The sequence below is a fragment of the Pleurodeles waltl genome, chromosome 1_1, assembly GCF_031143425.1.
Source record: "Pleurodeles waltl isolate 20211129_DDA chromosome 1_1, aPleWal1.hap1.20221129, whole genome shotgun sequence".
NCBI classification, from domain to species: Eukaryota; Metazoa; Chordata; class Amphibia; order Caudata; family Salamandridae; genus Pleurodeles; species Pleurodeles waltl.
This window is the reverse complement of record NC_090436.1, coordinates 4,543,236-4,561,545: the sequence shown is the minus strand read 5'-3', so window position 1 is coordinate 4,561,545 and position 18,310 is coordinate 4,543,236. Positions and strand designations below refer to the sequence as shown.

General features: G+C 52.5%; 1 protein-coding gene across 5 annotated transcripts in view; it reads right to left on the bottom strand.

The window, feature by feature from the left end:
* LOXL3 (lysyl oxidase like 3) overlaps positions 1-18,310 on the bottom strand; it is a 330,073-nt gene that overhangs the window by 164,637 nt on the left and 147,126 nt on the right. For all 5 annotated transcript variants that reach the window (XM_069203048.1, XM_069203150.1, XM_069203233.1 and 2 more), the window contains exons 3-4: positions 9,367-9,530; positions 6,223-6,434 (exon numbers count right to left, since the gene is read on the bottom strand). In XM_069203048.1, coding sequence (XP_069059149.1) covers positions 6,223-6,434; positions 9,367-9,530 — 376 coding nt within the window. The remainder of the gene's footprint in view (positions 1-6,222; positions 6,435-9,366; positions 9,531-18,310) is intronic.

The window sequence follows — 18,310 nt, the reverse complement described above, 5'->3', positions numbered from 1 at the left end:
AGTCCTGGGTCCTTGAGTGCCCTCCAAGAGCCCAGAACACTCCTCACCGCCTCTTCCCGATGCTCCCCTAAAAACCTCAAATCTCGTTATCTGCGCTCCCCAGACTGAGCCCACCAGCGCCTACCTGGAGGTGTTCCCTGTGTGACCCTGGGCACAACTGCTGCATGAACAGGGGCAGGCACCCGCAGTTGTCCAGCTGTGGCGTCGGAGCCACGTTCCCTGAACATGTGCTCATTATCTCAGAAGGTGACATTTATGAGAGCAGGTTTATTACTGCAGGGCCAGGGCTCATTGCCAGACAGCGGGTTCTCTCTGCAGGTCACCCCACATTCAGAGCCCCTGCTACCTCCCAAAGAGTCACCTTCAACTTCTCAAACTATATATTACAATCAGTTCCTGGCTGCAAACTAAAGACAACTCTGAGCTCCAAGAACCTCAGCATTCAGCCTCATTTTGAGCTCCAGCCACAGCTTCTACAAGTCTGTAGACAAAAAAAACCGCTTATGGACAATAACAAGAACTTAGGGTGTACTTAGCGCCTGCCCCTTGCTTACCATTGACTGGCTTTCTTGTCACTCGCATTTGCTTGCTTGTTATTGCACGGCCTGGATCTCTCTTCATATGGTTGTCCCACCCATGGAGCAGAGACTCTTCACCATCCTCTTCTGATGGATACTTCTAACCACAGATTCCTCACCTTGTGAGGGTTCCCCAGGTGCCAGACTAGATCTGGAAATAAGCAGTCCTCCTGCCTGCCAGTAGGTGGCACTGTGCTGCTCGGGAAGCGACAAGCAGAGCCACATATAAGCACCACCCATGTGCGCCCGTGCACCTTCGGATGCACATCTGGAGCTACTCCTGTCTCTTTTGATGAGACTTTTCTCGAAACAATTTGTATTTTACCAGTGTGCAAGGGAAATAGGTCACCTCCCAAAATGACAAGGTTTAAACCTTGCAGGGACTGTCACAAAGAGATGTCTGTGCCAGACCTCCACAAAGTATGCCTGTGGTGCGTGGGGTCAGGACATGACTGCAGGGCCTGTGACGACTGTTCCTAGATGGATCTGAAAGCCATACGGCACCGCAAGGCAAAACTCTACGTCGCCAAATATCCGAAGACTCCACGCTGCAACCAGTCGAGGTCGAAAGGAAGGTCCCGGTCCCTGAAGTCGGTCCCACGGCACATCTTTGTCACAGTCAAATTCTTGGACACATTGAAGAAAAAGCACAACAAATCTAAGCGGGAATCGGCCCCTTCCCACCTCTCACGAGTGTCCAGGCATGCCTGATGGACATCCATTTAAGGACCTCACCTTTTCAGCGAGAAAGCAGATTTGGCCCTGGAATGGTTTGAAGACAGTCACGCCACAACACGTTGCTTGGGGTTGTCGGCTCCTACCAGGCAGTACTGCCACCAGCTTTTCCCTTTCCGGAGATATGCCGGGGGTTTCAGTGTCGTCAATGTCAGACCCTGATGACGGCACAACTATCTTCTCAGCGTAAAACCACTTTAGTGTGTCCCTCCCAGTACACACCCGCCAAGTAGGAGGCAAATCCTCACATCAGACAGATGGGTCCTCCAAACTGTACTCCCGATCCCTCCTTGTGCCAAGGACTGATGGAGGACTTAGATCTTTGCGCTACAAATTCAAGATGCTCACGCTGGCCCAGGTACTGTCTGTCCTGGACCCAGAGAGTGGATGATAGCATTGGACATGCAAGACGCTTATTTCCTCATCCCTTTCAGGCCCGCAGGCGTTATATGCGGTTCAGGACCATTTCAGTTCATTTTCAAATTCAGGACCTGAATTTGGTTGTTACCTTTTTAACGTGGAAGTCTTTTCAAATCAAAATCAAATCATTAGCATTTATAAAGCGCGCTACTCACCCGTGCGGGTCTCAAGGCGCTAGGGACAAAGGGGGTGGTTATCGCTGCTCGAACAGCCAGGTCTTTAGGAGTCTCCGGAAAGCGGAGTGGTCCTGGGTGGTCCTGAGGCTGGTGGGGAGGGAGTTCCAGGTCTTGGCCGCCAGGAAGGAGAAAGATCTCCCACCCGCTGTGGAGCGTCGGATGCGAGGGACGGCGGCGAGTGCGAGGCCAGAGGAGCGGAGGGGGCGGGTGGGGACGTAGAAGTTGAGGCGTCTGTTGAGGTATTCCGGTCCCTTGTCGTGGAGGGCTTTGTGTGCGTGGGTGAGAAGTCGGAAGGTGATCCTTTTGCTGACTGGGAGCCAATGCAGGTGTCTCAGGTGTGCGGAGATGTGGCTGTTGCGGGGTACGTCGAGGATGAGGCGGGCTGAGGCGTTTTGAATGCGTTGCAGGCGATTTTGGAGTTTGGCTGTGGTCCCGGCGTAGAGGGTGTTGCCGTAGTCCAGGCGGCTCGTGATGAGGGCGTGGGTCACGGTTTTTCTGGTGTCGGCGGGGATCCAGCGGAAGATCTTGCGGAGCTTGCGGAGGGTGAGGAAGCAGGCGGAGGACACGGCGTTGACTTGCTTGGTCATGGTGAGAAGGGGGTCCAAGATGAAGCCGAGGTTGCGGGCGTGGTCTGCGGGGGTCGGTGCGGTGCCGAGGGCCGTGGGCCACCAGGAGTCGTCCCAGGCGGACGGGGTGTTGCCAAGGATGAGGACTTCAGTTTTTTCAGAGTTCAGCTTTAGGCGGCTGAGCCTCATCCAATCTGCGACGTCCTTCATACCCTCTTGTAGGTTGGTCTTGGCGCTGGCGGGGTCCTTGGTGAGGGAGAGTATAAGTTGGGTGTCGTCGGCGTAGGAGGTGATGATGATGTCGTGCTTGCGTACGATGTTAGCGAGGGGGCTCATGTAGACATTGAAGAGTGTCGGGCTGAGTGATGAGCCTTGAGGTACGCCGCAGATGATCTCAGTGGGTTCTGAGCGAAACGGAGGGAGGTAAACTCTTTGGGAACGGTTTGAGAGGAAGGAGGCGATCCAGTCCAGGGCCTGGTCTTGGATCCCGGTGGAGCGGAGGCGGGTGATTAGGGTGCGGTGACAGACGGTGTCGAAGGCCGCCGAGAGGTCGAGGAGGATGAGGGCGACTGTTTCACCGTTGTCCATCAGGGTTCTGATGTCGTCTGTGACTGAGATAAGGGTGGTTTCCGTGCTGTGGTTGGTTCGGAATCCGGTCTGTGAGGGGTCGAGCAGGTTGTTGTCTTCCAGGAAGGTGGTCAGCTGTTTGTTGACGGTCTTCTCTATTACCTTGGCTGGGAAGGGGAGGAGCGAGATGGGGCGGACGTTCTTCAGGTCGCTCTTTTGAGCCAATCACAGTTCTCCATTGCACCTGTTGACCTTGAACAGAGTCTCTCTGAGGCCATAACGTCAGCTCGGTGTGTGTGAGCTTCAGGCTCGTGTGTACACCCGCCCCGTACAACCTTCGTCCCAGTGGAGCTGGCGTTGAGGGCCCGAGCTTCCTTGGTACTGAAAGTGGTAACAGCTATTCATGCCAGGCAGGCTGCCACCATATGGCATTCTCTGCACCACCTCGTGCCTTGAAAGAGAAGGGCAAACCCCATCCCAGGCATCCCAAGGAAAAACTCTGCTTTTACATCGACCGCACCAAGGAACCTCGGGTGGTTGATCAGCTCTTTGTGGGATTCACAATGTCTGTGGCATCACCAAGGATGCTCTCCGCAGCATGATGTGCAGTGGAGGAGCATCGGGCGAAGGGCTTAGGAGCATCAGCAAGACCACCAGCCTCCACCGGGTGGTCACTGAGGAGCGTCAGGAGGGGAGAGAATGGGTGAGCCATGCGGGCTACAGTGAAGAATGCCAGCACGCTCTGAAAACCAAGACATGCACCACCAGGGAGCGCCAAACAAATAAAGAAATGAAAAAAAACTGAAAAATATGTTCCATGACATCAGCAGAGGAGGGCGAGACCCTGGCCAATCAAAAGCAGAGTTAAACAAGCTCTCCTTCAGGAAAGAGACTAACACAGAACAGGGAGGAAAGCCACCAATAACGAGCAAGGAACTGAGATTGACAAGAAAGCCATCCAATCATGAGCAAGGGTTGTCTGTGTGTTGCACTGTATGCAACGCTGCCTGTGACAGGCTATCTGTAGCGGGACCACATGAAGGACTGCCACAGCACGTCTGTCTGCATCCACAAACCACTTTCCTGCTTTTGGTGAAATATTTGTTCTTATATTTTTGTAATTCTATAGCTTGTGTTTTACAAAATATGTTTTCATTTTTCAGGCCCATAATTCTATCAGTAACCCGAGCAAGTTTGTTGATGGAAATCTTAAAATTGTTGTGGAAAGGAATTATCCTTAATTAAGGAATTCTCTAAAACGTTGTTCATGAGAATGGGGTTGTCAGTCTGAAGGATTCTTTTATGGATTTTCCTGAAAAGTATGGAGTTGCATTTACCACCCAGGTACCTGGGGCACAGAACACACTCAGAGGAGTGTAGCTTCAGGGGGGCTGTTTGGGGACTTACCCCCCTCAATAAATGTATTTTCTGATACGTAGTGAGGTATAAGTGCTTTCAGTTGGGTGTGGTGAGGTGTCTGTTGAGTTTCACCAGAGATGTTTACACACACACAGACACCACAAACGCACGCACAGACACACACAGACACCGCAAACGCACGTACACACACAAAAATCCCACTAGAGGCCTGATTTAGATATTGGCGGAGGGAATACTGTCACAAACGTAAACATTTTTCTATCCGCTGTATTACAATTTCCATAGGAAATAATGAATCAAACAGAGTAACCCCTCTCACTTCAGCCCTCCGGGTCTGCGTTCCTCTCTCTTTCCACTGCCAGTAAGTCCCCCTCGTGTGCCCTGCTGTTATATATTTTATTTTAACAAGATATTTCAACGTGTTTCTTGGAAAGTCTGAAGCTCACGCCCTCCCAATCTCACTGACCAAGCTACACCCCTGAATGCACATTCCCAACAATTTAAACAACAAGAAAGACTGTTTAAAAAATCAAGCCCTGCAGCCTTCCTGAAACATTTTGCAGATTTCAACCATCAACAAGAATAATGTTAAACCTAGTTGACACTATCAGCTCTCCAATGGGCCAGAGGTGCAGACTTTGGAATTGAGGAACCAGGTTTGAGTCTCGGCGTCGGCTCAACATCCTGTGATTTTGAGCAAAAGACTTCAGCTCCGATATATGAAGCTCAGGCGTTGCCATTGCATGGCACAAGGCAACGCAGGGCTTCAGTGAGATTCACTAAAGCCATGTAAAGCCACCTTGCCTAGTGCATCTGGAGTAACGCAGGGCAGCACAAGTCACTTGTGTTACTCTGCCCCAGGAAGTAGTTCCATGGGCATTGCAAGGGTGTTCCCACTCATCCACCCCTGGGTTTTGACGTGCTTCCAGATTTACTAGCACCAGTATACCTGTGAATGCATCGAAAGGCTACGCCTCCCCAGGGGAGGAGAAATAAGGAGAAATATGTTTATTTTGGGGCGTTTTCTCTCTTTCTGTGTGTGTTCCATTCTGCAGCACACATCGAAGGAGGAAAACGCCTCAGAGGATTGTTTTTGTGCAGGAAGGGGCCCCTTCTGGCACAAAAACAATCTTACCTTTAACGCAGGCATCCTTGCTCTATAGTGCAATGGTGCCTGCATTAGCACTCGGTGGCCAAAATGGAGCCAGTGGAGGGGGAGAGCTCGAATTGGTCTTATGTCAGTAGATATGGCACATTCCTGCGAAGTCGCTGTCACACAAACAAGGACATGAATTTGTCTTCCTGCGGTACGTGACTTGTTAATAAATCTGCCCCTTAATCTTGTTTTGTATAAAAAAATTAACGTGTCCTTGTGTAATGTAACTGGTGCTCAACTAAAGCGCTTAAATGTCTTCAGTTCAAGTTTGCGCTACAGAAATCTGAAAAAAAGTTGCATTAGGGAAGTGAGGTTTGCACCCACGAGCAATAAAAGGGCAAAGAGAGTGGGGCACAGACCCAACAGAAACTCTGTGCCTACAGGTCTGCAGACACATGCCCAAGACCACAATCACAGCCCAAACCACACCGCAACTTGACACAAACCACACCACAACTTGACACAAACTACACCACAAGCTGAAACACACCAGAACTTGGCACAAACCAGACCACAACTTGACACAAACCACACCACAACTTGATAAGAACCACACCACAACTTGACAAGAACCACACCACAGCTTGATACAAACCACACCACAGCTTGGTACAAACCCCGCCCACAGCAGACCTTCCTCTTACTTGTAGAAGTTCTTGTTGACCTTCCTCTCGGAGGGGAATCCCATCATGCCACAGATCACACGGCTGTTCTTGTGGTTCCAGCCCTCATCGCAGATCTGCGCCCAGCCATCTTTGTAGCGGACCTCCACGATGCCCTCTGTGACGGGTAGCCTCTTCTTGGCGCTAGCAACCACTGGCCGAAGCCGCACCTCCTCCACCTGGTTGACTTCAGTCTGCAAGAAGAAGGGGGCGAGCATGAGCAGTATTTGGGCGACCTTTTCGCCATCATCCCTTCACGTCCCGCCACTGATATTTGACCAGTGGAAGACCCACTGAGTGTGGTCAGTATTCGCGGAGAGAGGTTTCCTCTCCCTGACGCTGCCCTTGTGTCCCAGGAGCCCCCTTCCACCCTAGGGCAGGATCACAGACCCTTCACTGAGGCAGCTCCACCAACAGTGAAGACCCCAACACCACGAGGGATAGTGTTTCGATTTTATGAGAGATTTTCTAAAAAAATATATTTTGGGTGTTTTGTGTGAGATGTCTGAACCTCCTCGTTGGGATCCAGATACTGAGTTCAAGAGAAAACGTCTAATAATGGACTGGACGTAGGGCATTTGCATTCACATCTGCTCTTCTCACACCCAGTAGTGGGCTTGTAAGTGGTATAAGCTCTAGGGCAAAAGAAATCCACTTCCCCACAGATCAGTGAGTCTGAGCTGCCATGTTTAAGTTGCAGATGGTGTTTTATTGTAAAATTGAGCAGCACCCATCAGTTCTGCACCTCGGGCAAGGGCAATAGCTGCATTGTGACCAGCTGAGGCCCAAACCTGGTTCTTCAGGCCCTACTCGAGTGGGCTGGTGGCTAAACATGGAACATTGCCTAGTCCTTGACCAGCTGTGACCTACTGGCGCTCTTGGGATCCTACTCATGGCATGACCAGATGTGACCATGACCAGATGTGACCTACTGATGCTCCTTGGGATCCAACTCATGGCTCGACCAGATGTGACCTACTGACGCTCCTTGGGATCCTACTCATGAGACAGGACCTACTGGCGCTCTTGGGATCCTACTCATGGCATGACCAGATGTGACCATGACCAGATGTGACCTACTGACGCTCCTTGGGATCCTACTCATGAGACAGGACCTACTGACACTCCTTTGGATCCTACTCATGGCTCGACCAGATGTGACCTACTGACGCTCCTTGGGATCCTACTAATGAGACAGGCCCTTCTGGTGCTCTTGGGATGCTACTCATGGGCCGACCAGATGTGACCTACTCACACTCCTTGGGAGCCTACTCATGAGACAGGATCTAGCTGCTTGACCAGCTGTGACTTCCTTGTGCTCCTTGGGATCCGACCCATGAGACAGAACCCACTGGCGCTCTTGGGATCCTACTCATGGGACGACCAGATGTGACCTACTCACGCTCCTTGGGCTCCTACTCATGAGATGGGATCTAGCTGCTTGACCAGCTGTGACTTCCTTGCGCTCCTTGGAATATGACTTATGGGACGACCAGATGTGACCTCTTTCCATTCTTTGGGATCCTACTCATGAGACAAGACCTACTAGCGCTCTTGGGATCCTATTCATGGGACAACCAGATGCAACCTACTCACACTCCTTGGGATCCTACTCATGAGATGGGATCTAGCTGCTTGACCAGCTGCGACTTACTAATGCTCCTTGGGATCCTACTCATGGGACGACCAAATGTGACCTACTTGCGCTCCTTGGGATCCTCCTCATGAGATGGGATCTAGCTGCTTGACCAGCGGTGACCTACTGGCACTCCTTGGGATCCTACACATGAGATGGGATCTAGCTGCTTGACCAGCTGTGACTTCCTTGCGCTCCTTGGTATCCTACTCATGGGCCGACCGGATGTGACCTACTCAAGCTCCTTAGGATCCTACTCATGAGATGGGACCTACTCGCACTCCTTGGGAGCCTACTCATGAGACGGGATCTGGACGCTTGACCAGCTGTGACCTACTCACGCTCCTTAGGATCCTACTCATGGGACGACCAGATGTGACCTACTCGCGCTCTTTGGGATCCGACTCATGGGATGGGATCTAGCTGCTTGACCAGCGGTGACCTACTGGCACTCTTTGGGATCCTACTCATGAGATGGGATCTAGCTGCTTGACCAGCTGTGACTTCTTTGCGCTCCGTGGGACCCATACCTACTGGCACTCCTTGGGATCCTACTCATGAGACGGGATCTAGCTGCTTGACCAGCGGTGACCTACTCATGCTCCCTGGGATCCTATTTATGGGCCGACCAGATGTGACCTACTCACGCTCCTTGGGATCCTACTAATGGGCTGACCAGATGTGACCTACTTGCATTCTTTGGGATCCTACTTGTGGGACAACCAGATGTGACCTATTTGCACTCCTTGGGATCCTACTCATGAGACTGGGTCTAGCTGCTTGACCAGCTGTGACCTACTCACACTCCTTGGGATCCTACTCATGGGCCGACCAGATGTGACCTACTTGCACTCCTTGGGATCCGACTCATGGGACAACAAGAAGTGACCTATTCACACTCCTTGGGGGCCTACTCATGAGATGGGATCTGGCTGCTTGACCAGCTGTGATCTATTCACACTCCTTGGGATCATACTCATGGGCCAACCAGATGTGACCTACTTGCACTCCTCGGGATCCGACTCATGGGCCAACCAGATGTGACCTACTCACACTCTTTGGGAGCCTACTCATGAGACGGGATCTGGCTGCTTGACCAGATGGGACTTCCTCGCGCTCCTTGGGATCCGACTCATTGGGACGACCGGATGTGACGTACTCGCGCACATTGGGATCCTATTCATAGGACAACCAGATGTGACCTACTCACGCTCCTTGGGATCCTACTCATGAGATGGGATCTAGCTTCTTGACCAGCTGTGACTTCCTGGTGTCCCTGGGATCCGACTCATGGGACGACCAGATGCGACCTACTCGTGCTCCTGGGGATTCTACTCAAGGGGTTGGGATCTGGCTGCTTGACCAACTGTGACCTACTAATGCTCCTTGGGATCCTACTCATGGGACAGGACCTGTCTGCTTGACCAGTTGCGTCCTTGAACTGCTCCCATTGAATCAAGTGAAGCCAAGCACAGTTGAGGGCTCCTTACCTCGATGGTGTTTGGCTCCACAAAGCCTGGGATCCGCTCGTCCTTGCAGACCACCCCAGCGTCCTCCTCATGCGTGCAGTCGCTGTTGCCCCAACCGCGGGAGTTGCAGTCCGTAATGCTCTTCTCGCTGCCACCACAGATGACGTTGTCCAACCAGATCCTTCCTGGAGACAAGAGAGAAAGGGTAAGCAGGCAGGAGGTCTCAAGCAGGAGATGGTACAAGTTAAGCACCTCTGGGCATCCACCTTCTGGGGCTCCTGTGGGACAGAGGACCACCAAAGTACAAGCAGATGTTGTTCTGGACAGAAAGGCAGATGCAAGGAATGTGCTTGAAGTGCAAGAGAAGAGGGGCTCAAAGTGCCATTGGAGCAAAGTTTTTGTGTTTATAAATTGTAATGATGCTCTGACTTTAACTCAAGTGAGGTGTCAGCACCCTGCAGAAGGCGGGGGACCCTCAACGTGGAGCTTAGGTGGGGGTGTACGAGTGAGGGGAGAGAATGAAAGAAGAAGGGCATGAATAGGAGGGCACATGGCACCAGGCGCACCACAGCCAGCCTGCTTGAGGCTCGATGCCGCCGTACCCTGAAGAGGCGCCAGCAGCCTCAAGAGAGTGGGCCTGGCAGAAGAGTGGACAGAGGCAGGGAGAGTGGTGGAGTGTAAGTACCACGTGGCCAGAGAGTACGTCCCCTCCTTGGTACCCTTTATGTGGATTGATGGCATGGAGTGTGTGCACTATTACAGTTAAAACCTGCGCTGGAGGGCCTGAGGAAATCCTGCTAGAGCGGCGGGACAGGTTATATATGCAAGAGTTGAGCCCTGGACATAGCGACTCAGAAACCATAGCTGAAGACACGCGTGTGAGCAGCACATGTGTAGTTATCATAGATGCTGCAGCTCTGTGGCCCCGTATCCCAGGGTCCTGAGCGGCTGTCTGTCACTACACAACCTGGTGGTGGACTGCAACCCATTGTGCATGCGCTTCGCCGCTGTGTTTACATTAATATCCATGGCACCCTTGCTACGCCACTGTGTTTGCATTAATATCCATGGCACCCTTGCTACGCCGCTGTGTTTGCATTGATATCCAGGGCACCCTTAATACGGAGCTGTGTTTGCATTGATATCCACGGCACCCTTGCTACGCCGCTGTGTTTGCATTGATATCCATGGCACCCTTGCTACGCCGCTGTGTTTGCATTAATATCCATGGCACCCTTGCTACGCCGCTGTGTTTGCATTAATATCCACGGCACCCTTAATACGCTGCTGTGTTTGCATTGATATCCACAGCACCCTTGCTACGCCGCTGTGTTTGCATTAATATCCAGGGCACCCTTGCTACGCCGCTGTGTTTGCATTAATATCCACGGCACCCTTAATACGCTGCTGTGTTTGCATTGATATCCCTGTCACCCTTGCTACGCCGCTGTGTTTGCATTAATATCCAGGGCACCCTTGCTACGCCGCTGTGTTTGCATTAGGACTCATTGTGTGTTTGCTACGCTGCTGTGCTTGCATTAGGAATCATGGCTCGGTCACTACGCTGCTGTGTTTGCATTAGGACTCATGGCGCTGTTGCTACTCTGCTGTGTTTGCATTAGGACCCATGGCGCGGTTGCTACGCTGCTGTGTTTGCATTAGGACCCATGGCACCCTTGCTACGCTACTGTGTTTGCATTGGGACCCATGGCGCGGTTGCTACGCTGCTGTGTTTGCATTAGGACTCATTGTGTGTTTGCTACGCTGCTGTGTTTGCATTAGGACCCATGGCGCGGTTGCTACGCTGCTGTGTTTGCATTAGGACTCATGGCGCGGTCGCTACGCGCTGTGTTTGCATTAGGACCCATAGCGCGGTTGCTACACTACTGTGTTTGCATTAGGACCCATGGCGCGGTTGCTACACTACTGTGTTTGCATTAGGACTCATGGCGCGGTTGCTACTCTGCTGTGTTTGCATTAGGACCCATGGCGCGGTTGCTACGCTGCTGTGTTTGCATTAGGACTCATGGCGCGGTTGCTACTCTGCTGTGTTTGCATTAGGACCCATGGCGCGGTTGCTACACTGCTGTGTTTGCATTAGGACCCATGGCACCCGTGCTACGCTACTGTGTTTGCATTGGGACCCATGGCTCGGTTGCTACACTACTGTGTTTGCATTAGGACTCATGGCTCGGTCACTATGCTGCTGTGTTTGCATTAGGACTCATGGCGCGGTCGCTACGCTGCTGTGCTTGCATTAGGACTGATGGCGCGGTTGTTACGCTGCTGTGTTTGCATTAGGAGCCATGGCGCGGTTGCTACGCTGCTGTGTTTGCATTAGGACCCATGGCACGGTCGCTACGCTGCTGTGTTTGGATTAGGACCCCTGGCGCGGTCGCTACGCTGCTGTGTTTGCATTAGGACCCCTGGCACGGTCGCTACGCTGCTGTGTTTGCATTAGGACCCATGACGCGTTTGCTACGCTGCTGTGTTTGCATTAGGACTCATGGCGCGTTTGCTACGCTGCTGTGTTTGCAATAGGACTCATGGCGCGGTCGCTACGCTGCCGTGTTTGCATTAGGACCCATTGTGCGTTTGCTACGCTGCTGTGTTTGCATTAGGACTCATGACGCGGTCGCTATGCTGCTGTGTTTGCATCAGGACTCATGGCTCGGTCGCTACGCTGCTGTGTTTGCATTAGGACTCATGGCGCGGTCGCTACGCTGCTGTGTTTGCATTAGGAGCCATGACGCGGTCGCTACGCTGCTGTGTTTGCATTAGGACCAATGACGCGGTCGCTACGCTGCTGTGTTTGCATTAGGACTCATGGCACGGTCGCTACGCTGCTGTGTTTGCATTAGGACCCATGACGCGGTCGCTACGTGCTGTGTTTGCATTAGGACCCATGGCGCGGTTGCTACGCTGCTGTGTTTGCATTAGGACTCATGGCGCGGTTGCTACTCTGCTGTGTTTGCATTAGGACCCATGGCGCGGTTGCTACGCTGCTGTGTTTGCATTAGGACCCATGGCACCCTTGCTACGCTACTGTGTTTGCATTGGGACCCATGGCGCGGTTGCTACACTACTGTGTTTGCATTAGGACTCATGGCTTGGTCACTATGCTGCTGTGTTTGCATTAGGACTCATGGCACGGTCGCTACGCTGCTGTGCTTGCATTAGGACTGATGGCGCGGTTGTTACGCTGCTGTGTTTGCATTAGGAGCCATGGCGCGGTTGCTACGCTGCTGTGTTTGCATTAGGACCCCTGGCGCGGTCGCTACGCTGCTGTGTTTGCATTAGGACCCCTGGCGCGGTCGCTACGCTGCTGTGTTTGCATTAGGACCCATGACGCGTTTGCTACGCTGCTGTGTTTGCATTAGGACTCATGGCGCGTTTGCTACGCTGCTGCGTTTGCAATAGGACTCATGGCGCGGTCGCTACGCTGTTGTGTTTGCATTAGGACCCATTGTGCGTTTGCTACGCTGCTGTGTTTGCATTAGGACTCATGACGCGGTCGCTACGCTGCTGTGTTTGCATTAGGACTCATGGCTCGGTCGCTACGCTGCTGTGTTTGCATTGATATCCAGGGCACTCTTAATACGCTGCTGTGTTTGCATTGATATCCACAGCACCCTTGCTACGCCGCTGTGTTTGCATTAATATCCAGGGCACCCTTGCTACGCTGCTGTGTTTGCATTAATATCCACGGCACCCTTAATACGCTGCTGTGTTTGCATTGATATCCCTGTCACCCTTGCTACGCCGCTGTGTTTGCATTAATATCCAGGGCACCCTTGCTACGCCGCTGTGTTTGCATTAGGACTCATTGTGTGTTTGCTACGCTGCTGTGCTTGCATTAGGAATCATGGCTCGGTCACTACGCTGCTGTGTTTGCATTAGGACTCATGGCGCTGTTGCTACTCTGCTGTGTTTGCATTAGGACCCATGGCGCGGTTGCTACGCTGCTGTGTTTGCATTAGGACCCAGTGCACCCTTGCTACGCTACTGTGTTTGCATTGGGACCCATGGCGCGGTTGCTACGCTGCTGTGTTTGCATTAGGACTCATTGTGTGTTTGCTACGCTGCTGTGTTTGCATTAGGACCCATGGCGCGGTTGCTACGCTGCTGTGTTTGCATTAGGACTCATGGCGCGGTCGCTACGCGCTGTGTTTGCATTAGGACCCATAGCGCGGTTGCTACACTACTGTGTTTGCATTAGGACCCATGGCGCGGTTGCTACACTACTGTGTTTGCATTAGGACTCATGGCGCGGTTGCTACTCTGCTGTGTTTGCATTAGGACCCATGGCGCGGTTGCTACGCTGCTGTGTTTGCATTAGGACCCATGGCGCGGTTGCTACACTGCTGTGTTTGCATTAGGACCCATGGCACCCGTGCTACGCTACTGTGTTTGCATTGGGACCCATGGCTCGGTTGCTACACTACTGTGTTTGCATTAGGACTCATGGCTCGGTCACTATGCTGCTGTGTTTGCATTAAGACTCATGGCGCGGTCGCTACGCTGCTGTGCTTGCATTAGGACTGATGGCGCGGTTGTTACGCTGCTGTGTTTGCATTAGGAGCCATGGCGCGGTTGCTACGCTGCTGTGTTTGCATTAGGACCCATGGCACGGTCGCTACGCTGCTGTGTTTGGATTAGGACCCATGGCACGGTCGCTACGCTGCTGTGTTTGCATTAGGACCCCTGGCACGGTCGCTACGCTGCTGTGTTTGCATTAGGACCCATGACGCGTTTGCTACGCTGCTGTGTTTGCATTAGGACTCATGGCGCGTTTGCTACGCTGCTGTGTTTGCAATAGGACTCATGGCGCGGTCGCTACGCTGCCGTGTTTGCATTAGGACCCATTGTGCGTTTGCTACGCTGCTGTGTTTGCATTAGGACTCATGACGCGGTCGCTATGCTGCTGTGTTTGCATCAGGACTCATGGCTCGGTCGCTACGCTGCTGTGTTTGCATTAGGACTCATGGCGCGGTCGCTACGCTGCTGTGTTTGCATTAGGAGCCATGACGCGGTCGCTACGCTGCTGTGTTTGCATTAGGACCCATGACGCGGTCGCTACGCTGCTGTGTTTGCATTAGGACTCATGGCACGGTCGCTACGCTGCTGTGTTTGCATTAGGACCCATGACGCGGTCGCTACGTGCTGTGTTTGCATTAGGACCCATGGCGCGGTTGCTACGCTGCTGTGTTTGCATTAGGACTCATGGCGCGGTTGCTACTCTGCTGTGTTTGCATTAGGACCCATGGCGCGGTTGCTACGCTGCTGTGTTTGCATTAGGACCCATGGCACCCTTGCTACGCTACTGTGTTTGCATTGGGACCCATGGCGCGGTTGCTACACTACTGTGTTTGCATTAGGACTCATGGCTTGGTCACTATGCTGCTGTGTTTGCATTAGGACTCATGGCACGGTCGCTACGCTGCTGTGCTTGCATTAGGACTGATGGCGCGGTTGTTACGCTGCTGTGTTTGCATTAGGAGCCATGGCGCGGTTGCTACGCTGCTGTGTTTGCATTAGGACCCCTGGCGCGGTCGCTACGCTGCTGTGTTTGCATTAGGACCCCTGGCGCGGTCGCTACGCTGCTGTGTTTGCATTAGGACCCCTGGCGCGGTCGCTACGCTGCTGTGTTTGCATTAGGACCCATGACGCGTTTGCTACGCTGCTGTGTTTGCATTAGGACTCATGGCGCGTTTGCTACGCTGCTGCGTTTGCAATAGGACTCATGGCGCGGTCGCTACGCTGTTGTGTTTGCATTAGGACTCATTGTGCGTTTGCTACGCTGCTGTGTTTGCATTAGGACTCATGACGCGGTCGCTACGCTGCTGTGTTTGCATTAGGACTCATGGCTCGGTCGCTACGCTGCTGTGTTTGCATTAGGACTCATGGCGCGGTCGCTACGCTGCTGTGTTTGCATTAGGAGCCATGGCGCGGTCGCTACGCTGCTGTGTTTGCATTAGGACCCATGACGGGGTCGCTACGTGCTGTGTTTGCATTAGGACTCATGGCGCGGTCGCTACGTGCTGTGTTTGCATTAGGACTCATGGCGCGGTCGCTACGCTGCTGTGTTTGCATTAGGACTCATGACGCGGTCGCTACGTGCTGTGTTTGCATTAGGACCCATGGCACGGTCGCTACGCTGCTGTGTTTGCATTAGGACCCATGACGCGGTCGCTACGTGCTGTGTTTGCATTAGGACCCATGGCGCGGTCGCTACGCTGCTGTGTTTGCATTAGGACCCATGACGCGGTCGCTACGCTGCTGTGTTTGCATTAGGACCCATGACGCGGTCGCTACGTGCTGTGTTTGCATTAGGACCCATGGCGCGGTCGCTACGCTGCTGTGTTTGCATTAGGACCCATGACGCGGTCGCTATGTGCTGTGTTTGCATTAGGACCCATGGCGCGGTTGCTACGTGCTGTGTTTGCATTAGGACCCATGGCGCGGTCGCTACGCTGCTGTGTTTGCATTAGGACTCATGGCGCGGTTGCTACGCTGCTGTGTTTGCATTAGGACCCATGGCACGGTCGCTACGCTGCTGTGTTTGCATTAGGACCCATGACGCGGTCGCTACGTGCTGTGTTTGCATTAGGACTCATGGCGCGGTCGCTACGCTGCTGTGTTTGCATTAGGACTCATGGCGCGGTCGCTACGCTGCTGTGTTTGCATTAGGACTCATGGCGCGGTCGCTACGCTGCTGTGTTTGCATTAGGACTCATGGCGCGGTCGCTACGCTGCTGTGTTTGCATTAGGACTCATGGCGCGGTCGCTACGCTGCTGTGTTTGCATTAGGACTCATGGCGCGGTCGCTACGTGCTGTGTTTGCATTAGGACTCATGGCGCGGTCGCTACGCTGCTGTGTTTGCATTAGGACCCATGGCGCGGTCGCTACGCTGCTGTGTTTGCATTAGGAGACTTGGCGCGGTTGCTACGTGCTGTGTTTGCATTAGGACCATGGCACGGTCGCTACGCTGCTGTGTTTGCATTAGGACCCATGACGCGGTCGCTACGTGCTGTGTTTGCATTAGGACTCATGGCGCGGTCGCTACGCTGCTGTGTTTGCATTAGGACTCATGGCGCGGTCGCTACGCTGCTGTGTTTGCATTAGGACTCATGGCGCGGTCGCTACGCTGCTGTGTTTGCATTAGGACTGATGGCGCGGTTGTTACGCTGCTGTGTTTGCATTAGGACTCATGGCGCGGTCGCTACGCTGCTGTGTTTGCATTAGGACTCATGGCGCGGTCGCTACGCTGCTGTGAGGAGGGCAGGAACCCTACACACTACTATTTGTTTGGTTTTGAAACATCCAGGAGCACGGACAATAAACGCCAGGAGTTCAGTGTGATGTTGGAAGCCACTGAAGTCTTTGTTCGGCCCAGCTTGGGAAGCGTCCAACACAAGTCACCAGAAGCTCAAGCTGGCTTCCAGCAAGGCCTGGGTAGAGTGGATCAAAGCTTCCCCTACACATGATTTCAATGAAGCACCATCTGTGCTTTACAACACACCCAGAGCCACCTCTGATGCACCAAACAGACAAATATTGGATCAATTATGGAACATCTTGGAATAGACAGGTTTGTTCTATTATATGATGAGGTTTCATTCCTCAAATATTGAAAGGGCGAAGAGAGGAGAAAACAGACCCCATTCCCTCAATGATGTTCCCGCCACAATGCAGCGCGTCAGCAGCCACGTACACGCCCCCTTTTACTTAAAGGGCCGGGCAGTGAATGATGTCCCAATGTGTCTTGATGCCTTCGCCTTTATCACCAAACATGTAATAATATAGACCTTCCATCGCTGGTGACTGCTGAGGACGCGGGCTGAGTAAAGAGAACCGTGTCTCGCTTCCCTGGATGACCCCTTCAATGTTTCATTGAACTGAGTAAACTCACCCCTCCAACTAGCGGCATTGGACGCGCTCAAAGGAGGCGGAAAAGGTTTCTGAGCCTCTTCTGTGTAGACGACAAGCTTGACGAGGTGCTCCCATCACTGGTAGTAGGAGGCTTAGTGAGTCAAAACATCCAACATTACGAAGGTTTGTAGAGCGCCCTATCCCTCCGAGGGTATCCTGGCGCTGAGGTGTAGACCTAGCAAGCTTAGGTCCTACTGGGACGGCTCTAGAAGCCAGCTCTTCAGAATCTTGCAGAATTCAAGAAGTGTGGGGGAGGCTCTTATGCGTAAATGCAGGTCGTTCCATGCTCTGAGCGATATAGGATACGGCTTGGCTGCCGGATCTGTTCTTTCATATGCGCGGGACGTGTGCAAGTTGGTAGCCCAGACAAGGGCAATGTCTGGAAGCTTTGTGGAAGGAGATGTGATTGTTGAGGTATGCTGGGCCAGTGTTATGGACAGTGCAGTTTGCGCTCATTGGTGTGTCGGGGGCCAGTGGAGCTCAGGCAGATGTGAGTGATGTTGACAGTGATTTGCGCCGACAAGTTCTGAATGGTCTTGGGTGAGGTTTTTTTATCCCCGCATAGGATGTTCTCGGAGCCCAGCTTGCTTGTGACAAGGATGTGCGTAACTTTTTTTGGTTCTGATTGGGAGGCATTTGAAAATCTTCCTCAGCATCTTCAGGGTGCGGATAAATTACACTTCAATGAAAACAATGCACCACTCCTCATCTAAGGAGTGTCGATGTGTGCCTTACTTTTTATCTTGTTCTCCCTGCGATACAAGGAGACACGATCTATCAGAGAACGCAGCCAATGTGTAACCCTGAAGAGTGAAATGATCATATCTTGATTGCTGAAACATGTCGACATCTTTAAGCATTCGGGGGCAGACAGGGAAATTGTGGGAGAAGTAAACATTACAGTTGTATAAACTTGTTTTTAAAAGTTTTCATGTGTGTTATTCTGTTTTACTTGATGGACATTCATTGTCCTCAACAATAAACGTGTGAATGCCCATTAAGAAATTATAAATAAACCCAAATAATACAAAG